The sequence below is a fragment of the Protopterus annectens genome, chromosome 11.part0, assembly GCF_019279795.1.
Source record: "Protopterus annectens isolate FY-2018-M chromosome 11.part0, PAN1.0, whole genome shotgun sequence".
Lineage (NCBI taxonomy): Eukaryota > Metazoa > Chordata > Ceratodontiformes > Protopteridae > Protopterus > Protopterus annectens.
The window spans coordinates 951,947,862-951,971,472 of record NC_056745.1 but is presented as its reverse complement, the minus strand read 5'-3'; the positions used below and the strand labels follow the sequence as shown (position 1 = coordinate 951,971,472).

Sequence of the window (23,611 nt, the reverse complement as noted above, 5' to 3'; positions counted from 1 at the left end):
GGCTGCCGGGTCTACTTTGACCCATCGAAATTACATTTCAACAAAACATAATCAGGCAAAATCTTTTTCGCAAAATTGCATTTTTCTGAAAATGCACTTTCACAGAAGAGAAATAAGCCAAAACAAAACCCCACAACACTAACCACGTTTATGTAGGGGGGTAAGTCCCCACTGCACCCCCATGTGGGGGGGGTTGCCCCCCCCCCCGCTACTTTTATATTCTCAATCTGAGATTGCACTACAGTGGGAAAAGGGAATATTCCCTTATCCCTGCTGTGCCATGATCTAAGCAACAGCCCGCGCTGCTGTTCGCTTAGTTGCCTTTTCATGAAAGTGCATTTTCAAAAATCATATATTAGCAAATGGAAAAGGTTTTCTAGTTGGTGTCAACAACATAATCAGCAGCTAGTCAGGGCAAGTTGCTATTTGGTTTTACAATATTTGTGTGTTACTACCCTATGGCCTTTCTTATTCCTCTCTCAATGTTCATTTATCAGCCATTTCAGCATGTCTGACCATAGATCCTCCTCTTTTAATGCAGTCTCATGTCAAAATGTTCTTGAAAGGGTTTTTTTTACATAAGAGGCCTAATAGAAAACCAGTGGCCCATCCTTGGGTTCTTGATTTTTTGTTAGTAACATTGCTCTATTTGAACCAGCTATTCTGACTGATTTGAGGTTCTTTACATGGAAATAGTTTTACTGATTGTTCTGACTTCTGAAAGAAAGGTATCTGAGTTGCAAGTTCTTATGGTGAGTCAACCCTATATCATTTTCCATATGGACAGGGTTTCTTTGAGAGCTAATACTTCTTTTACGTCTAAAGTGGTATCTGAGTTTAGTTAGAGCCAAACTATCTATCACCCTATTTTCTTTCGGGAATCTAAAAATGAGAGAGAAAGGATACTCCATAGCTTGGATGTCCACAGACAACTCAGGTACTATCTTGACAGAAGTAAATCTTTCAGATCTATATATTAATTGTCAATTTCTTGTGAAGGTAAAAAAAAAAGGGACAACCTGTGTCAAAACAGTCTAGTTCCAAATGTTATATTACCTTTTTTTTATACTCACCATAACAAACCTAATTCAGGGAGAATCAAGGCCCACTCTACTGAGGCCTTGGCTTCATCTATGACTTTTTAGAAATTATTAGAATCTAGAACTATTCTAGAAACTGCTACCTGGTCCTTTGTACTTATTTTTACAAAGCACTATAAGCGTGATTCCTTCTCTAGTGTAGATCAACCTTTGATAGGACTATTATGCAGGTGCTCCTGGACCCCTCTCCTTCCACCTTGCAGATAAAGTTAGCTATGGCAATCTACCCATATATCTAAGGCTACTGCAGCAGTGATCAATATAAAAAACATAATACAGTTGCATAAATTGAATTTACCATAAAAGTAGCTGCTCCAATTAGACTCAGCAAGGCCTTACTATGTCTAGGCAATTGCGATTCTGTATCATAGCTCAAAAAAATATATATATTTTTATTTATTTACATTTGTTAACTGGGTGGTGTCTGACTGGTTTGAAAAAAAAAAACATTTTCAGCAGAGACCCGGAAAGAAATGCTCCACAACAAAAAAAAACATTACTAAGGTACAAGCAGTAAGCTTAGTTTAAGTAGTACATTGCTAACAATATGTAAATGAGCTTAACAAAAATATTATAGCAAAATATAAAGTACAGTTTTGTACCTACCATAAATGTAGATGTCCGATAGGTATGCATCTGCAGTCATAACATATGGGTTGTCCTGCCTCAGGCAGCCCTTCGGTCGGCCGGATTCCAAAGTCTGGGTCTGGCCTCGGCTGATGTCGCACTTTCCCCGACGCCAGAGCGTCTGGGGTATAAAAGCATCAGCCGACGCCATTTTCCTCAGTGTTTCTTGCCCCAGATGCCAGGTGCCCTCTAGGAAGGCCAAATTTGGAGGAATGCAGTAAAATTCCAAACATTTTCCAAAAATATATATACATATATATACAAACAAATACACCATAATAGATCCCCCAGCTAGCTAATGGAGGGGTAAGTACCCTAGGAATACCACAGAGGGGAAGGAGGGTGGGTAACCCTGACTGCAGATGCATACCTATCGGACATCTACATTTATGGTAGGTACAAAACTGTACTATGTCCTTCAAGGATGCATCTGCAGTCATAACATATGGGTAGAATACCATAGCCAATCTGGGGGAGGAGGTACTAAGAAAAGGATGGTGTAGTTAAGATCCCCTGCAGGACTGCTGTAGCAAAACCTGCTCTGGATCTGGAGTATAAAGGTAAATTGTAATGCTTGGCAAATGTATGCATGGAGCTCCATGTAGCAGCTTCTAAAATGTCCTTGGTAGCCACCCCTCTCAGGAAGGCTGTAGTGGTGGCTGTGGCCCTTGTTGAATGAGGCCTGATGTTTGCAGGAGCTGTCTTTCCATGGAAGGAGTAACAAAATCGAATGCAATTTCCTATCCACTTTGAAATTGTCTGTTTGGAAATTGCTTTTCCTTGTACCCCAGCAGCATATGCTACAAGGAGTTGGTCAGTTTTTCTGAAACTTTTAGTTCTGTCCAAGTAGTAGCGTAGTTGTCTGTGTATATCCAGAGTGTGTAGAAGTTTCTCCTCTGTTTTGTGGATTTGGGAAGAAAGTAGGCAAGTGAATAGCTTGGTTCAGGGATACCCTAGATACCACCTTTGGCATAAAAGTAGGATTGGTTCTTAGTGAAACTCTGTCCTGATGGAAGATAAGAAATGGCTGTACTGTCATTAAAGCTTGTAACTCAGATACTCTTCTTGCTGAAGTTATGGCCAGAAGGAATGCAGTTTTCCAAGACAGAAACTGTAGATCCGCCGATGCTGCTGGTTCAAAGGGAGGAAGTGTTAGTTTCTCCAGCACAAAGTTGAGATCCCAAGTTGGTAAAGGGGTTTTCTTGGAGGATTGATGTTTTTGATCCCTCTCAGGAATTGCCTGAGGAGAGGGTGCGAGAAGATAGGTGGATCCACATTGTATTCTGCTGAAATTGCTGAGGCATGAATCTTTATGGAAGAATAGGACAGGCCGTTGTGGAACAATTCTGCTAAGTATTCCAGAATATGTGTCATACTCGCCACTGTCACATCTAAGCCTTTTGTTGTGCTCCAAATGAGAAATCTTTTCCATTTAGCTGAGTATGTCTTCCTTGTGGAAGGTCGTCGAGCTTCCATAATAATGTCCTTTACCCTCTGTGATGTTATTGTGAGGGGGATTTATGGAATTTTCCAGGCAGTTAGTTGCAATGTTTTCAAGTTGGTTTGCATGATCTTGAAGTTGTTCTGCGTTAGAAGAAGAGGCCATAGGGGGAGAGTCCATGGCTTCGCCTGTGACATGCTCCTCAGTAGTGGGTACCAGTGCTGCCTTGGCCAGTCTGGAGCTATCAGAATCACTCTTGGCTGTTCTGCCCTGATCTTCAGTAAAACCTTGGACATTAATGGGAGAGGTGGGAAGGCATATACTTTTAGATCTTTCCAGCTGAAAGAGAGAGAGTCCACCCTCCAAGCCTTTGGGTGATACGTCCTGGAGCAGAATGTCTTCAGTTGATGGTTGTGGGGGGAAGCGAACAGATCTATGTCCGGCTTTCCCCATGTTTTTGTTAAGAGTAGGAAGATATCTGGGTGCAGCATCCATTCGTGTGCATTCATGGTAATTCTGCTTAAGCTGTCTGCCAGTACATTTTCTTTCCCTGGCACGAACTGGGACTGTAGTTGTATATTGAGTTTCAGGCACAGATCCCATAGATTCATAGTCAGCCTGCATAGGGGGTAGGAATGTGTGCCTCCCTGCTTGTTTATGTACCACATGACTGTGGTGTTGTCTGTCCTTATTAACAGGTGACCTTGATGGAGGAAAGGTTTGAAGGCCTCGATTGCGTGTATTACTGCCAGCATTTCCTTTTGGTTTATGTGCATGCGCAGCTGTCCTTGAGACCATAGGCCTTGGATACATTTGCCCTCCATGTGTGCTCCCCATCCTCGGTCCGAAGCGTCCGTGGTGATGGTTTGCTTTGTTCTTGGTTTGTTGAAAGGCAACCCTCTGTTGGACTGGCAGGCATGAGCCCACCACAGGAATTCCTTTTGAAGGCAAGGAATAATTGGTATCAAAGCTTCTAAACTGTGACTGTGCTGAGACCATACACTTCTTAGGTATAATTGTAATTTTCTCATATGCAGCCTGGCCTGTGGAATCAGAATTATGCAGGATGCCATGTAACCCAGGGCCTGCAGGATTTTCCTTGCAGTTAGCTGAGTTTGTCTTGTCAGATTCATGAAGTATTCCGGAAGTAGTTTTTGTTTTTCTTCTGTGAGAAAGGCCATTTGGGTGGTTGTGTCTAGATGTGCACCCAAAAAGGTTATCCTTTGGGATGGAACAAGTCTTGATTTTTGGATGTTGACTGTGCATCCCAAGGCCTGTAGTAGGTGGATTGCATATGCCAAGTCCTTTATCAAATTTTCCTTGTTGTCCGCTTGTATAAGGCAGTCGTCCAGATATGGGTAGATTTGAATCCCCTGAAGTCTGCAGTGTGCAATTACTGATGCCAGGCATTTCGTGAATACTCTGGGCGCAGTAGATAAGCCAAAGGGCAATGCTGAGAATTGATAATGCTCTGATCCTGCAAGAAATCTGAGGTGTCTTCTGCAACTTGGTCGAATAGGGACATGCAGGTATGCCTCCTTGAGATCTAGAGTCACCAGCCAAGACTCCTTGCCCAGCATGGGAAGAAGTTGCTGTAGGGTCAGCATCTTGAATTTTGGCACAATGAGGAAAGTATTTAGTGCGGACAGGTCGAGTATAGGCCTCCATTGATTTTCTTTTCTTGGAACAAGGAATAATCTGGAGTAGAATCCTTGACCTTGTTCTGAAAGAGGTACCTTTTCTATGGCTTTCATTTGAAGTAAGTTGTTGATCTGCTTTAAAGCCTCTGCCCTCTGATTTGGTGGCAGGTCTGGCATTCCGTTTCTTCTTGGCAAAGTGTGGAAGTGGAACCTGTATCCTTTGTCTATTATTTGCAGTGTCCATGTGTCCCTTGTAATATAATGCCAGTTTTTTGAGAATAAGGAAAGCTTTCCGCCTAAGGGTGCTTCCAATTGAGCCCTGGTAGGCGGAGTCAAAGTGAAGTCATTGTGTCTGTCCAGGTGTAGTAGTTGTTGTTGCTGCACTACCTCTCTGGTTGGTAGGCTGCCACTGATGGCCTCTGTAGGAGCCCCTAGCTTGCCCTCTACCTCTGGGACGCCTGTTCCTGCCTCTTTGGGCTCTGTCCGAGTCTGGAAAGGACCAATTCTTAGTAGGCCAGTTTTTGCAGAATCTCGGTGGTTGTACTTGCAGAAAATCCTTAACTGTTTGCACAGATTTAGCCTTTTCTTCAAGACCTCCTGGGCCGAGGAGCCAAATAATTTTTGTTTTTTCATTGGAGCATCCAGGAGTTTAGCTTTAACATGGTCTGGCAGGGATTGTTCCTTCAGCCAGGCATGCCTACGAATAACTGCCCCAGTCATAGCTGACCTACATGAAGCCTCCAGTGCATCATAACCACACTTTAAGAAATGATTACTAACCTGCTGTGAGTTATGTACCAGGTCCTGAAGGGATTTACGGTCAAGGGGTTCAGAAGAAGAAAGTTTCTTATTTAGTTCATCTAACAAATACTCTTGGTACTGTATCATATGAAATTGACAATTTAATGCCCTCACAGAAAGAGTTGCAGAAGTATATACCTTCTTTCCCCATCTCTCTAAAGCTCTAGACTCCCTTTCAGAAGGTAGAGGATTTTTGGCAGTGGCAGCTGCAACCCCTTTAGGGCCCTGAGAAATAGTGTCTGGGTCTGCGGAATGGGCCTTATACAGATGGAAATGAGAATCCGGGACCCTGTAGTATCTATCAGGTTTGGCAGGTGCCGGGGGGAGAGTATCAGGGGCTGTACTAACATCATTGTACACATCATCAATAGCATGCAACACAGGAGGTATAGCTAAGGGCCTACGTTGAGGTAAATGCAAAAAGGTCCTTAATCTCTTTCTAGAATCAGAGAATTCCTGACCCTGCCATTGAAAATGCTCTCTCATGGAGTGTAGAGTCTCACCAAAAGAAAACTCTTCAGGAGGGGAGGCCGAAGGAATAGATTCTTCAGCATCAGAATCCTCATAGGGCGAATAGGCCTCCTCCTGGTGGTCTGTTAACTCTGATCCGTCCGTGGATTAATCTGAAGAGTGTTGGTCAGAGGGCTCAGTCCTGGGCCTTTTGTCTGGTGGTGGGTGAGAGCCCCTGTCAGGGTGAGGCTGAGAACCTCTAATTAAAGAAATAAGATCCTCTGCAAGGCTGAGGATCTGAGAACTAGAAGAAGAAGGCCTCTGGGAGGTAGTTTTAGGAGGCAAAGCTTTAGTTAGTTTGGCAGTTTTAGCCCTGGAAAATGCCTTAATGGACATGGAAGCAGGGGGTCTAGCTACCCCAAGTGCAGGAGTAGATTTGTCCAAAGGTATGGTGTCGGACATTTCCTGGACACTGGTTTCGGTAGGTAGCTCAGTAGCCGACTCAGCCGGGGCCTCCGCGGTGGTCGGTTGAGTGGATTCGGTTAAAGGAAGCTCCGAGGACTCGGTTTCGGCCGAAACTGAGACACTCACGGTAGGCCTTACGGTGGTTTCAGCCGAAACCGCGGGCCGCGAGTGTCGGTCCTTGTCCTTCCGTTTTTTCACTAAATGCGAAGTCGGAGTCTCCGACGGCATCTTATATGCAAAATTAGCCCCAAAGAATTCCTCTGCAAACTCCGACCGACGTCTAAGAGTTCGTCGGTTGAAGGAAGCACAGGCTGAACAGGCCGAGACGTCGTGGTCTGGGCCTAAGCAAGGAAGGCAGTAAGAGTGGAAATCCTTATGAGGTATTTGTTTCCCACAAGTTAAACAATTATTTACTTTATCTGACATCAGCTGAGGCAAGAAAGAGTCCCCAACGGTGTACTTAGCTTTTACGAAGTCTTCGGTAGCTGAATTTCTTCTTATCACAGGATCTGACCGACCGGCACTTGCGAATTGCTTCTGCTTCGGGCACCGCGCGGCAATAAAGACTGAGGAAAATGGCGTCGGCTGATGCTTTTATACCCCAGACGCTCTGACGTCGGGGAAAGTGCAACATCAGCCGAGGCCAGACCCAGACTTTGGAATCCGGCTGACCGAAGGGCTGCCTGAGGCAGGACAACCCATATGTTATGACTGCAGATGCATCCTTGAAGGACATCAACAGAATGCAGTATAAACATGCATATTTCAGGCATACAGGAATACTATTTTTTTTACAATATATATGAGGTACATAAGTCATGTAGCCTTACAAGGTGAGTCACTTCTGAAAGAACAAAAGTGGTCATGTAGTTTTACAAGTTAGGTCATCTGAAGGAACAAAGATTAATAAAGATAAGACAGATAGTGGGATAGCCCTATGTGGGATGAGCACTATTTGGGCTAACGTGTAAGATGAGTGGGAAAAAAGGAAGAATATTAGGTGGGAGCAATACAGGGGCATAGCTAATTATCATTTAAATAGTCCTTCAGGGTAGTTTTAAATGTGGACAGATTGGGGTTTTAGTTATCTGTTGAGGAAGGGTGTTCCAATCTTTGGCTGTTTTATGGGAGTAGAGGGAGTTTCCATGATAGTTGTGAGACTGGGTTACTTTTAGCATTAGTTTGTTGGATGACCTGAAGAGTCTACAGTTTGTGTTTGGCTAGACTACATTTGATAGAGGTGAATTTCCTTAATCATACCAATTTGCTCACCCAGTATTTCTGATAGAGTAGTATGCAGGGAATTTTTTAAGTCTGCCAACTCATTACATTCCCAGAAAATATGTTTCCAATTACCTCTTTTTTCCCCCCATCACACTTCCAACACTTGCTGTCCAACTGAGGAAAAATTATTTGGAGTCTACCTGGGGTATAAAAAATACCCATGTAAATACTTCTAAGCAAAGATTCTACATCTTCCAGATATTGTTGTATATTTGGGGGGTATACATAAATCCTCACATTGTTATTTTGTGAATTGTTTATCCAATCTCTCATCCCAATCCTTTCTAACCTCTTCTGAATGATTCTTACAGTTATCACACAATATTTTACATGCTCTACTAAATATTCTTTTTTTAATAGCAACTTCTGTTCTAAATAATATTAAAATCTCTACCCATGCTGGTCTTTCACTTAAGATCCCCCTATTTCTTTCTATTTGCCTGTGTTCTGATATCAATCCTTGATAGGGAAGGCAATCTCGCCTGCAGTTCAATAAATTATTGGCCTCTTCCCATTCTATTACCTTTCCCTCTCTAATTATTTGCTCCCAATAACTTTGTTCTTTTGCCAGTTTTCTCCAATAAATTCCAGCCCTTTCTTGCCTATTGTCTGTATCCCTAATTGCAGTCATCCCTATCATCAGAATCTCCTTTCTCCATTCCTGTACTGGCTTAGTTCTTAGAATGCTTTCTGCTGCTTTATGAATATAATATTCTGCATGGTTATTGTTATTCTCCTTAAGGATCTGCATCCAAATTCCCTGCCTCTCCTTGTTTCTTGAGCTTCCCCCATTTCGCCACCATCCCTTTTCACTTTGAATTATAGATTTCTGCTTGTGCTATGTATAGGAGCCTTAACTGTGTAGCTCTGACATGCCCCTTCAAATAAAGTAACGTCAGCCTGCCTTGTTCTATTGGAAGAATCAGCTTATTCTACTTGACTCTTGCCATCTTCCCCTCCCAGATAAAATCCTTTAGCTCTTTATTAATTGCTATCCACAACTTCTCCTCTGATTGATAAAAATCTGCCTGACCTGTGTATAAAACTAAAGGGACTAAAAACATTTAACTGCTTGTATCTTGCAAACCATATCCATAAAACAGAGCTTCCAAGTCCTCATTTTTTGTATTCTCCTTTGTTTAGTCTCTTCTCATACATCCTTAGCTGCCACACCAGAATCTTTTTTAATCCATACTCCTAAGTACTTCATTTTATCATGTCTCCTTAAATATGGATATTGTTGAATCAATTCATGTCTGGGTACATAATTTACAGCTATTGCCTTCATTTTAGCTTCATTCATTTTGTATCCCCAAAAAATTTTGAAAAGTCTCAAAATGTTCCACAACACTGAACTGTCCTTTTCTGGTTTTATCAGGTATAAAATAATATCATCTGCAAATAGACCTAGCTTTTCTTGACTACCATACCAATTATATCCTTGAATTTCTGAGTCCCTTATTTTCTTTGCCAATAGCTCTAAATATAATGCAAATAACAAAGGGGAAAGATGACACCCCTGCATAGTTCCTCTGCTCAAACACAAATTATCACAGAGGAACCCACCTACTTTAATTTTTGCCTCCGATTCCTCATATTTCATCCTAATCAACCTTATAATTTTATTATGGAATGCAAATGCTTCCATTGCCCTGCTCATAAAACTCCCAAGCTTACTCTGTCAAAAGCTTTCTCCGCATCAAGACCCACTAACAGCAGCAGTACCTTCCCACACTCTGCTTCCCTCTGGACCATCAACATTCTGTTAATGTTGTCAAATGTTTGCCTCCCTCCCACAAAAACACACCAATCCATATCCATCAGTCTTGGCATCACCTTTACCATTTTCCTAGCCATTATAAACACAAACACCTTACAATCATGGTTTAGGATTGAAATGGGCCTGTATGAAAGTGGATCTGATGGGTCCCCACCCTCTTTAGGCACTACAGCCACTACCACCCTCTTTAAAGATGCAGGTGCCCCCCTCTCAAAACACTGCCAAACAAAACCCTCCTGATCTCCATCAGTTCCTTCCCTCCCAGTGTCCAAACTCCCACAGCAGTACCATTCACTCCCAGGGACCCCCTGTGGATTAGCTATACATCACCACCTCCAACTATTGTGCATGTTGTACTTAGTAATATACACTGCCTGTGGGAAAACTGTAACACAGCAACTTAATGATTTTCTACTGTACTCTCATTACTAGGGCACACTATTTGTACCTCAGAAATGACAGCAGACTTTGGTCACAAACACTTGTCTTTTCGGCTTTTCCCGGTTAGGGGTCACCACAGCGGGACTCCGGTCTGCTAATGATTGGCAGTCGATTTTTATGGTGCCGAGTTGCCAGCCCGAAGCCCAACCTTCAGTGAAGGCAGACCCATTCACGCATGTCTTTCGGAGGCCAATCGACCATGGGGAGGCCATGCAGACTCCACACAAAAGGCACTCAAGCCGAGAATCGAACAGGAGAACCTCTTGCTGTGAGACAACAACCCTACCACTGTACCAACGCAGCTTATTTTACTTATTCAAGGTATGATGCAACAACCCTCAATGAAACATAAATCAGTACAAAGTATTAATGCCAAATATTTAGAAGCGCATCATTTTTACATTTGAAATTTAAGAAAACAATCAATAAAAAATACCTGCAATTTTACCTGAGGTTTGTATTGATGTCACTTGTAAAGGTATTAAACAGCAATAGTCCCTTCTCAAATGTTAACACATGCTTGGAATTGTAAGTACATAGTTTTTACATTTGGAATTTAAGAACATGTTAGTAAAAAAACTTCTCCCATGTTATCTATGGCTCATATAGATGACACTTGTGAAGGTAAATAGCAACAGTCTCTTCTCAAAATGTTAATATGTGCTTTTGTATGCCTCTGCTTTACTGCAGTGGAGGCTACTGGACAGGGTGGTGTGGTAACTAAAACAGTAATGTTTGTGTAGCTCAGCCACTTGATTACTAAACAAAATGAAAAACAGTTACTATGCTATAAATATCATCTTAAAATGAAGTATTTTCCCCTCTTTAAAAAGCAACTTTGCTGAACTCCTTTGGCTTATTTTCCTGCTCCTGCTGCTATGAGCAGTGATTGGAACATGCAGGCTAAGTGATAGCACTCAGGTTTACACACCAGACAGCAATTCTTCTAATCCAGTGTTGCAGGCTACTGCTCTGTAAACCTAAATTATACTACTTTTTTTATTATATTTGTAGCTCAGATGGGGGTATTCTAATTCAGTCACTGCATTTTTTAAGCTGAGACTATTTACTTGTAGATGCCTTACTATACCCAAAAATGCATCCATGTTGTTGTGTTGTCAGAAATTTGAAAGGACGTGTACACACCATGCCACTAGACATGTGTTGGTGTGCATAACTGTGTGTGTGTGTGTGTGTGTGTGTGTGTGTGTGTGTGTGTGTGTGTGTGTGTGTGTGTGTGTGTGTGTGTGTGTTTGCATTCATAGGCATACACAGGTGAATGCTATAGCATTACTCCATGAACTGGGGAATTATTAAGCTACATATTACTTAAAAAAACTGCCTATGCATCTGCACCATTGTGATTTTTTTTATCAGCCTCAAGGTTTCAATTTTAATGTAAGAGTCATTACATGCTTCAGCTGTATAGAAATTTTCAAGTTTCCAAATTCAGGAGCACACATCATTATTCATTATCTCGTCTATATATAGTATACTCATATTACCAAAAAGCACAACACATTAGCATTCTTAATAGGTATTTATTGTATTCACATTTAAACATACTGCTTTGAATTTACGTTGGATATTCTGATCTGAGTTAAACAGTGACATATTCCTTAGTGAATGAAAGACAGATTTTCCTGAATAGTTTTACCATTTTTGTATGCACAGTTAAGTAAACTTCAAATTCGCAGACAGTAGTTAAGTGTCATGCAATGTTAGTAAGCATATACTTTAACTTTGTGAACTTCTTTATCTTCACATTCTCTTTGTCTGTTGTAGTAATAGAAAGTATTGTCTCTTCTTTGTAGTTTTTTCACAAATCCAGTTTCTGGCCACATATCAACCTATGAAAAACAAAGGCAGTCACATACACAGTACTCTATAAGTGATTAATTTAAAACAGTAAGCAAAATTAACACAGACTCCATCAAATTCAGGCTTGAAGATTCAGTCTCAAAGCTAATCTACTATTACATCATCACACTTTACCTCTTCTACTATCACTTTCTTCCACGTGATATTGACCTCCCACATTACTTTCATCATATGTATTACCTTTTCTCTCTAGCAGACTAAGACCTTTGTTTGTAGTCACCGTGCTTATAGTTAATGTGCATTATCTCTGTTACATATATGCGTTTTACACTTGCTTTGTAATCAAATTTTCTATGTATTAACATTGTTTCATTTGTATTTAATTGTTCTCTTGTATGTAATTTTGTGGAGCTTTGTAATATTGTGGAGCTTTTCTCCCCGGGCCTCCACTGAAAATGGTCTCTTCATAGGCCCAGTGGACTTTCCCGGCCAACAAATGCAATAAATAAAGGTAACTCCTGAAGATGCTACTAATTTAAAATGGTAAGCAAAATTAACAAAGACTCCATCAAATTCAGGCTTGAAGATTCAGTCTAAAAGCTAAAGAGAACTCCTGAAGATGCTACATCACTGATGCATAGTACAAATTATATAAGTTATGCCGTAGTTTTCTTATAGCTGTTTACCTATCCGGTGCCATCTATTAGAAGCCCTCAGACTTGCGTAATAAGAATTCTCTTACCACATTTTCTGATCTCATTGTTATCCTGCCAACAAGAACATCTGAAGGGTGAGACAAAAAAATACCCTCTAATGGAGTTCCATATACCATGATAGAAAGGATGTAAATGTAACAGGTTCTGCTCACCCTTATCCCCTGCGGCCTTAATGTTGTGATATAAGTACAAGGCCATACATATATGTTGTAGAATCACATTTTATTCCATGTACCCTTGACCTAGAAATCTCCGTGCGTCAAGCTGTGTCACCAGGCCTCCATTCAGTGACAGTGAAGTCACAAAGGTTTACCTTCCCACATAACTTTAGTTACTTCAGACATCACCTTTATGAACTCTTAGTGGTCTAAGCTTACTCTGAACCCGGAACACTAGCCCAGGACAGGTAACATCCTGAAGGTAGCTTAAAGGACAACAATGTGATTCTATTATTAAATGGTCAACCTCTCTGTCCTTTATCTCCCTATTTATTGTCCCTGCTATGAATAAACAACAACACAACATTTAAAATATTTTAAATTGACTGTTTCTCTCCACTAGAATGGTACCTTACTGTACTGTGGTGGTTTCACTTTCAAAAAAACTTTAATCCCGCCCTGGAAAAGTCTCCAATTCATTGATGTCATCAAAGCCACTGACTACACTGAAAACAGGTAGTTTTCTGGCCAATTCCTTCCCCAAACTGACATCACTATGACCATCTGAAAAACCCACCCATGCTGTGATGTCACAGCTCCCTAGACCTTTCCCTACCTATACAGAAAGCAAAGCCTAGAACAAAGAAACAGTACATGAGTCAAGTCTCCTGCTATGAGCTGTCAACCACAGCAGGTAACGGCTCAAATTACCCTTACCACTTTGACAGCTAAGGACGTTAGGTGTGAAAGGGCATGTGAGATGAGTCAAAGAAGTACAATTCAGGCTTCACAAAAAAAAATGCCGTTTAGCCATTCTAAGAAGCAACAGCAGTAAAAAGCACTTTGAAAGTCTGTTCTGTGGCATTTGCACTGTTTGTATTTTAAGTAGTCATTAAACAGCATGAAATGTTACTTAAAACTAACTGACTGAAACACAGCAGTGTATGCATGTAAAATCAATGCAGTGACAGGAGATTTAGGAAGAAAGAGGCTTGCATGATGTAACTTTTGACAGATGAGCAGTGCATTGTGGGATACCTAGAGGTAGACTAAACAATCAGAATTACTTCAAGATGCCAGACCCCATGTGGTCAGACTCAGAAATTACATATAGATTTATTTAGAAACCTGCAAATAGTCCCAGAGTTGTATTAAAATGTAGGAAACACCAAACCATGATGAAATAGGTTCATAAACATGTTTTTTGAGTCTGTGGGTGCAGTTCTCCTTTACACTACAGCAGAGTCTTTGTGTATGAGTTATTCATATTTGCCATAGCTCTTTGTATACTATGAGTAACCTATAAGCAAAGGAAGGAGGTGTTTTAGCACAGAGATTAAAGGCTTGAAATTCAGACAAAAGTCTGAGTAGAAGTAGCATATCAAGCTGCTAAAATAATGTACAACTCCAATCACACATTTTATATTTGTTGTGCATTTCACACATTTTGACTAATTTCCTTTGGGATGTCATAGACTGTTTTGTTGTCCCGTGACTGCTAACATAACAATTTCCTTCACACATAATCAATATCACATTACCACTATTTCACATTTTTTAGTTAAGTTTTCAGTTAAAAATAATCACAGCTTAGTAAATCTCCTCTGGCTATGATATTGTCACAGTGCAATGATAATCACCCAGTAGCAGTGTTTGCATTCATTAAGAGGCTGCATGACATGTAACTGAAGTAAACAAGCATAAAATAGTGGCAAGCTTTAAAGCATGAGTTAAACAATAATATTTCCTTCTATCTGCATATGCTGTTCTATATGCCATCACCAGTGGACTCCTCTGAAAATATGCCCTCTATTTCAGTCTATATACTGTAAAGATAGATAGATAGATAGATACTTAGATAGATGTGCTTCACAATATTGAAGTACCTAAGCATCAAACTTTAGAACCTCAATCCAAAAAGATTGAACTTCAAAACACTGAAAAAATAAAACAACTATTTTTTTTACTGGGGTACAAGCCCTTCGCAGCCCCTGCTAATTATATATACTAACTCTGTGACTGCACAGCAGTGGGGTAAGGGCAAATCCCCACTCCATGCTGCCTCATGACTTTCCACACAGTGATGCTGGCAGAGACAATCAAATGATTCTGCAATCAATTCTGCTAGCATTACACACGTTCCATATTATGAACATTTGTCAATCTTAACTACTACCATATCTATATATATATATATATATATATATATATATATATATATATATATATACACACACATACACACATACACACACACACACACACACACACAAGCAAACACACACACAGACATACATGTATATGTTTGTGTGTGTGTTGGAGGAATAGGACTTTTTGTAGCATAATTATTTAATATATTTGTGCCAGACCTGTTAGAAAATCTTTCCTGTTTAAAAAGTCAAGATCTAATGCACAAAAATCTGATGCCTGTTCCTGATGACCATGTGATGGTGATGTGTTGCTCAACATAACATAGCTGAGCAAACATCTCACCATTTGTGCAGAAAGCAGCTAGACATACAATTTTGTGAAACAAATGCAACAGTATCGCTCACTATGCAGCACAGTACATACAAGTATAGTGCCAACCATGCCTCAACCACACCTGCCCAGTCCAGCACAACACACATCGCCAGTAGTCAATGGAAGTGGCCAGTTGAATGATTCTCTCACTGGCATACATTGAATTTTGGTGCTGCCTACAATCATGGACAATTAAATCTGGCTTTTTATAAGTTATTCTTGACCCATGAGTATGGAAGACCTCATACTACACTGTTCCACAAAAAGTAACACCTGTAACCATATATTGTTTCTACCACACGAGCTGGCTGCCTGTGTCTGCTGACAATCATCTCCAAAATTACATACAAATGAGAAATGGAGAGTGAAAAACAATTAAATCATAAAACAAATTTATAGTAAAACTAATACTCACATAAACAGTATGACAAATTCAACTTTGTATCTATTTATTTTCTGTTAGCAGTTGTTCATGATACATGACGGGTGACAATAAAAGTAAGAAGTCTTACTGGCTTCCATTTCAGAAGCATATATTACAACTGACTTCCCTGTCTGTGGTATACACACGACTGTCTTTGTTGTACTGTAATTACATCTGAGGGGACAGACACTAAGGCAGTTTCAGTCTTCATGACCACCAACATCTACACAATAACATACGGTTCTTGACGTGCATTACTTTGCTGTGTGGTTTAGCAAAACTCTGGCTGTAAGCCAATATTGGAGAGCTGTCTAAAAATCATACAATATCCCAAACATTGATCTAGAGCCAGAACATGTAACTTACGTATGTGACTCTCTACACTAATTATGATTACAGTGTTTAGAATATAGTACTTTCTTGATGACAAGACAGCTTTGCTACCAAGAAGTAGTTGTTTCAGCATCCTTTGACAAGAAGTGAAATGTTTCACACATATGCGGCATACAGTCATTTTTAGAGAAAGCCTGAGAGATAGCTACAGCTCAAGTACAATGTGTCCTTGCCATTCCAGTCCTACACATATATACATATATATATATATATATATATATATATATATATATATATATATATGGGTCTACTTCAGAATGTCGACCATTTAGAATGCTGACTTTCATATGGCCGATACCATATGACTGACATTCCGAAAGACCGACATCCTGAAATAGCACCATTTACCTACCTGTAAACACAGTAAAACTGTGTTATGCAGGGGGAGCAAGCCACCCTGCAATCCCCACATCCCCTGCTACTTAAATATTCTCACTCCGAGATCGCACTACAGTGCAGGAAAGGGGAATCTCCCAGTCCCGCACTGCAGCGGGATCTCCGCTATCATATGTCGGCCTTTCAAACGTTCGCTCATAAGGTGTTATATGAGTTTCGAACATTTGAAAGTTCGAACAGATGAAGGGCTCCCACATATATATATATATATATATATATATATATATATATATATATATACATACATACATACATACATATATACCACAACAATGGGCTATCCCACTATTTTGTATCATTTGTATTCACCATTTATTCAGTATTTATTTTGAAATAAATAAGGCTTGTTTATCATCTGCAAAAGAAACACACTACTTGCATTTCTTTTTTTTTATGAATTTATTGGTTGAAAATAAGAAGTTATGTACCTACCATAACGTTCCATGTTAGTTGTCTTCTCTCGCCTTCTTTCTTGCTTGATGGGTTCGGAGCCGATCCTCGGCCGACTCGCACTTGCTTTAGCTCGAGAACTCCTTTTACCAGCTCGAGGCAGCCCCATATCCCATGATGCAAGGCGGTAAGTACCCAGATCTCGTTTGTTGACAAAGGGCAATAACACCAAGCATAAAATACTTCCCAAAGGAAGAAGAAACTTACAGATGGAAAAAGGACCAGGTCTGAATGGTCTTTAGCATAATAGTTTCTTATACAAGGTCTGTCCAGGCCAGGGGAAGGAGGGAGGGTCGCAAAGAAGGCGAGAAGACAACTAACATGGAACGCTATGGTAGGTACATAACTTCTTAATGTTAAGTTGTCAATCTCGCCTTCATTCTTGCTTGATGGGACCGCGCCCCTAGCACCTCTATCCTGGGTGGCTCAATGGAACAAACTCTTGAGGACTGTAGAGCCAAAACTGGCTCTGTCCCTGGAGGCCAAGTCCAATTTGTAATGGGAAACAAAAGTGTGAGGAGTGGCCCAAGTGGCCACTGCACAAATAGTGTCCAAAGGAAGTCTAGCTTGAAAAGCTGTAGAAGTGGCTAAACTCCTAGTTGAATGTGCTTTAGGTTTTGAGCACAGCTGTTTACCCCTGAGCGTATGAATTTCAGTGATGACCGAAGAAAGCCATCTGGACAAAGTCACTTTAGAAACAGGAAGGCCTTTTTTATTATCCGCATAGGAAACAAAAAGTTGATCAGATTTTCTAAATTTTTTTGTTCTGTCCAAATAATATCTGAGTTGACGGTGGACGTCAAGATAATGTAGCTTTTGTTCAGCTCTATCTGAATAGTTTGGAAAAATACCGAGATCAATGGATTGATTCAGATTGTTCTTTGAAGCGACCTTAGGTAAAAAGGACGGATTAGTTCTCAAAGATACTCTGTCTTTGTGAAAAATCAAATAGGGGGGTCGAACCGAAGAGCATGAAGTTCAGACACCCTCCTGGCAGATGTAATAGCCACTAGGAATAAAGTTTTCCAAGAAAGATATTTCAGGGAACAAGAAACAGCTGGCTCGAAAGGGGAAGAATCAAGGATGTCAGCACTAAATTTAAATCCCACTGAGGAGGAGGATTCCTGATTGGAGGCTTTAGTAGGAAAATTCCTTTCAAGAAGGCCCTGCAGAGCCTATGGGACATAATATTATGATCTGCTATCCCGACATGAAAATTGGAAATAGCAGCCAATTGAACTCCGACTGTGGAAGAAGAGGAGCCTGCATGAAAAATCTCTGCTAAGAAGTCCAGAACTGCCTGAACAGGGGCAGTAAAGGATCAATATTTTGGGCCTTGGCCCAATAAGAGAAACGTTTCCATTTGCTTGTGTAAATCCTCCTGGTAGAGGATTTTAGTGAAGCTACTATGATGTCTCTAACTGGGTTAGAGATCAAAGGAAGCCTGGCTAAGGAAGGAAGTGGAGCAACCATGCTGTGAGGTTGAGAGAAGGGATTGACCGGTGCAGCTGACCGGATTGGTGAATCAGTAGATCTGGCACTGGGTCCAGATGCCACGGCTGCACCAAAAGATGATGATGGAGGAACGGGAACCAAACTTGTCGAGGCCAGTAAGGGGCAATGAGAATCAATTTGGCTCTCAAATCGGTAGCTTTCTGGATTACCTGAGGGATCAGAGGAAATGGAGGGAAGGCATAAAGAAGTCCCTGGGGCCAATCCTGGGTCAGAGCTGGGGGGATGGCCTGATAGAGGGAAGAGGCTGAAGAAGTCTGGACATTTGCTGTTTTGGGGAGTAGCAAAAAGATCGCAACATGGACGACCCCATTCCAGAAAAATCTCTTCCGCTATGGATTGCTTGAGAGACCACTCGTGAGGCATGAGGATAGCTCTGCTCAATCTGTCCGCTATAATGTTGGTTTTCCCAGGGATATGCGTTGCTACCAGAAACCGATGAGAGGAGATCGCCCATTGCCAAAGTCTGGCGTTTCGACACAAGGGGTAGGACTTGGTTCCACCCTGTTTGTTGATATACCAAACTACAGACATGTTGTCTGTGTGGACTGCAATTGTCCCTACGGGAAGAAAGTCGTTGAGGGCTTGCAACGTTAAAAGCACTGCTCTCATCTCCAGGACATTTATGTGCAGATGGTACTCGAGCGGTTGCCACGTCCCATGAACCATCCTGCCCTGATAATGACCCCCCCACCCGATCAGGGAGGCATCCGTGGTGACAGTGGCTATCGGGGACGGAGGTACAAAGCACCTGCCTTGGTGAAGCTGAGACGATGTGATCCACCAAGCAAGATGTTCTTTGCATGTTTGTGTCACCAGAATCTGGTGACGCATTGGGAGTTGCTGGTATGACCACTGTGTGAACAGCATCCACTGAAGGAGGCGCATGTAGAATCGAGCCAGGGAAGAAGAGTAATGGCCGCAGCCATGAGACCTAATACTTTTAGAACCATTCTGGCCTGTACTTTCTTGCTGGCCAGAATGATCCTGACATGAGTCTGAATGTCTGAAACTCTTTGTTCTGTAAGGGTAGCTGACATCCGAACAGTGTTTAAGTTTGCGCCTATGAAGGTAATAGACTGGCAGGGCGATAAGGATGACTTTTCAAGTTGATTGAGATGCCCAAATGAGAACAAAGGTCTATTGTGTAATCCCTGGCTTGTATAAGCTGATGCCTGGTGGTGGCTGACAGGAGCCAGTCGTCGAGATCTGGAAACACCTGGAATCCTTGGCGTCTCAGGTGAGCCGTGACCACTGCCATGCATTTGGTGAACACTCTGGGGGCTGTAGTGAGACCAAAGGGCAGGGCTCTGAACTGGAAGTGACTGGACCCCAGCCGAAGGCGGAGAAATCTCCTGGAGCGTCTGTGAATTTTGATGTGATAGTACGCATCCTGAAGATCTATTGAGCACATCCAGTTGTCCTTCTGTAAGAAGGGCAGAATTGACTGAAGAGTGACCATTCGGAATCTTGTCTTCCTGACAGACTTGTTGAGTCTGCTGAGATCCAATATTGGTCTCCAGTCTCCCATCTTTTGGGGACCAAAAGAACCTTGAGTAGATTCCGGCTCTGAATGGTCTATTGTAACTGGCTGAATGGCTCTTTTGCAGTAGTTTCGCGATTCCTAACGCTGCAATGTCCCTTAGAACGGGTGGTACAGCTGGAAGAGAAGTTGAGGGGAAGGGACTCTCCTCGAAAGGAATTATGTAACCCTTGGATATGATCGACTGTACCCATCTGTCTTGAGTGAGGGAATGCCAGGCTTCTGGGTACAGTGATAATCTTCCCCGACTGCCTCCAAGGAGGGACAGCCGGGCAACACCTCAGGGATGCTGAAAGGGCTTATCAGAGAGGCTCTCTGTTTCCCTGGTTCTTGGACCCCTCTGCCTCTAGAGCGTCTGTTGTTATTACCCCTCTGCCTCTAGGGGTAAACTGACCACGTGAATCCGGCGTGACTCCTTGGGATTTACGGAACCACATCTTCCCACCCTTCTGTCCTTTTGGATAAGGCCTAGAAGGGGTGGAAAACGGACTCCAACAGCAGAAAGAGTCTTGCCGTCCTGCTCACACCTGGTCAAGGTTTCCTTCACCTGAGGGCCAAACAAAGCTGACCCATCAAAGGGAGAATTTGTGAAGGACGCCTTAAAGGATCCATAAAATCACATAGCCGCATCCAGGCTTGGCGTCTAAGAGCCACACCTGTGCCTGCGGCTCTACTCTCCATCCGCAGCATAAGATATTAGCCGCATGGAGGAGTTAGCAATGGAATTGAGGGTTCCTAGCTGCGAAGCAATCTTTTCTTGAGCCCCTGCAGCTGTAGGATCCTGAACTACTTCTCCCAGCTCCTTGAGGATATCTCTTTGGAGTCTGGTGAAGTGACATAGGATAATTCAGCGAGCATAGCAAAGGTCGCTGAGGAAAACATCTGCTTGCCGTACCTATCCATGGTCCTAGAGTCCTTATTAGGAGGATGGACGGGCACGGAAGGATCTGCAAGTTCCTTTTGGTGGCCGCAGCCACCACCATGGCATCAGCGGGACACCCTTGGTAAGGAATTGTTTGTCACTAGGGGCAGTGATAAATTTAGAAGGCCTCCTAGGGACTGGCTCTACAGAGTCAGGAGCTGTCCACGCCTTCATGCAATAACCTGCATAAGGGGTCGAAGGCGGAGACACCCAGGAGGTGGAGGGCCGAGATCCAAACGCCTCTAGGTATACTGACTCATCCTCAGAGGGATTGTTGGTGGGCCAGTTTCCCTCTGTTTCAGAAGTTCTAGGATGTCTGAAAAGGAGACATCCTCAGAGGGGATCTAGGGATCCCTCTGACTCATCAAAGTCAGTATCCGGCGTGACAGACTCGGGGAGTCTACATGCTTCCTCTTACAAGTCCTCTTCCTAGGAGGATCTCCCGAAACATCAGGAGAATCCTCGGAAGAGGGGGAAATTCCCAATGGGGAAACCTGAGGCGGAGGATCTCTGGGTCCTGTAGCAAGAGAAGTGGCAGAGATGTCAACAGGTACAATAGAGGGAGGAGCTACGGGAAGAGACTGCTGACTGATACCAGTGGCCAGTACACTCTTCATCACCTCGAATGCTCCTCCCAGGCAGGTCCGAGAGAACCCGCTCCAAGAGCTAGGAACTCCAGGGACCACCGAAGGGAAGCATCCGAGGCAGATGTCGGAGCCGAGCTCACCAAGGCCGAGGCTCCAAGGGGAAGAGCGGGTTCGGACAAGGGTCCGATGCCACTCACCCCTCGGAGGAGACCATGGAAGCCCGACCACGAATCCCTCTAAGGAAGAGTAGATAAGAGTAGAGGCTGAAGGAACAGAAGGGGTATCCGTCCTCCAGCCGTAGCAGTAACCATGCCGAAGACTCCAACTCCAAGCTCTGGGGTAGAGTTGAAGGAGGAACTGTAACGGTGTGGACCAACAGTCGTCTGCTGAGACGGACTGTGAAGCATTTGGGCCAGTACCTGTGACTTGAGCAATCTGCTGACCACTCTCTAGGTCATGGTCTGACAACCTGGATGACCTTGAAGATCGGCTCCGATGGCTCCGTTCGATAGAAGAGGTGAAGCCGGAGCCGAAAGTATCGGCTCCAAGGAAGGAGACCTCGACCTCTTCCTGGAATGAGCCATCGGAGCCGATGCTACAGATCCTGTCGGCGCAGACTTCTCGGAGCCGACAGAACGCCTCGATGTATCGGCTCCAGCGAGCCGATACAGCCACCAAAGTAACGGTGTCGGAGCCGATCGGAGCCGACACCGATGCCTGTGCCACATGGGTGTCGGAGCCGATCGGAGCTGACATCGAAGTGGACAATACAGTTTCGGCACCGAAGGCTTAGTCAAGCCAGAATCGGCTCCAGCCGGAGCCGATCTCGACTCAGTACGAGTCGGAGCCGAGGCCGCAGGCTTAGAAACAGAAGCCTGGGCCTTGGAAACTCTTGCTGGTTTCGGTGGAGCCGACTTAGCCGGAGAGCCCTCCGGCTTAAGAAGGCCCCTAAGAACCAGTTTGTTATGTCTCTCCTGCAGGACTCTCTGGCTGAAGGAGTGACAAATAGCACAGGAGTCCTGCAGGTGAAGAGGGCCCAGACAATAGAGGCAAGAAGTGTGACCGTCTGTCAGAGACATTTTCTGACAGCACGAGTCACACTTCTTAAAACCTGAAACCCTCTCCTTTGACATGGTGCCGAACACACAATACACACACACACCAGTCAAAAATAAATTAAATTACACAAAATACCAAGAGGTATTCTATAAAAAACACCAACACACACACCCTAACAGGGGGGGATGGGATAGGGGATAACTAAGAAAAATTAAAACTGGCACGGAATTTCTGTCAGCAAGGGATAGAAATTAAATTTAAACTATCAAAAAATTAGTTTTTGACTAAAAAGGGGCTTGAAAATCACAAAGTGAAACAACTTACCAGGAGCTGGTAAAAAGAAGACCTCCCAAGCGAAGCTGAAGCGAGATCTGGGTACTTACCTTGCATCATGGGATATGGGGCTGCCTCGAGCTGGTAAAAGGAGTTCTCGAGCTAAAGCAAGTGCGAGTGGGCCGAGGATCGGCTCCGAACCCATCAAGCAAGAATGAAGGCGAGATTGACAACTTAACATTAAAATTTATCATAGAATACTAATAAACAGTTCAGTTCTAACCACTGAATCAATCAATTCTGATAATAAGAAGTTATGTACCTACCATAACGTTCCATGTTAGTTGTCTTCTCTCGCCTTCTTTCTTGCTTGATGGGGTTCGGAGCCGATCCTCGGCTGCTTTACTGCTCGAGAACTCCTTTTACCAGCTCGAGGCAGCCCCATATCCCATGATGCAAGGCAGTAAGTACCCAGATCTCGTTTGTTGACAAAGGGCAATAACACCAAGCATAAAATACTTCCCAAAGGAAGAAGAAACTTACAGATGGAAAAAAGGACCAGGTTTGAATGGTCTTTAGCATAATAGTTTCTTATACAAGGTCTGTCCAGGCCAGGGGAAGGAGGGAGGGTCAAGAAAGAAGCGAGAGAAGACAACTAACATGGAGCGTTATGGTAGGTACATAACTTCTTAATGTTAAGTTGTCAATCTCGCCTTCATTCTTGCTTGATGGGACAGCGTCCTAGCACCTCTATCCTGGGTGGCTCAATGGAACAAACTCTTGAGGACTGTAGAGCCAAAACTGG

At 42.8% G+C, this 23,611-nt stretch overlaps 1 protein-coding gene across 2 annotated transcripts in view; it reads right to left on the bottom strand.

Moving 5' to 3' along the window:
• Positions 1-11,550: 11,550 nt before the first annotated feature.
• Positions 11,551-23,611, bottom strand: part of MEIG1 (meiosis/spermiogenesis associated 1) — a 539,684-nt gene continuing 527,623 nt past the window's right edge. For both annotated transcript variants that reach the window (XM_044088338.1, XM_044088339.1), the window contains exon 3: positions 11,551-11,879. In XM_044088338.1, the coding sequence (XP_043944273.1) occupies positions 11,751-11,879 (129 nt within the window). In that variant the 3' untranslated portion in view covers positions 11,551-11,750. The remainder of the gene's footprint in view (positions 11,880-23,611) is intronic.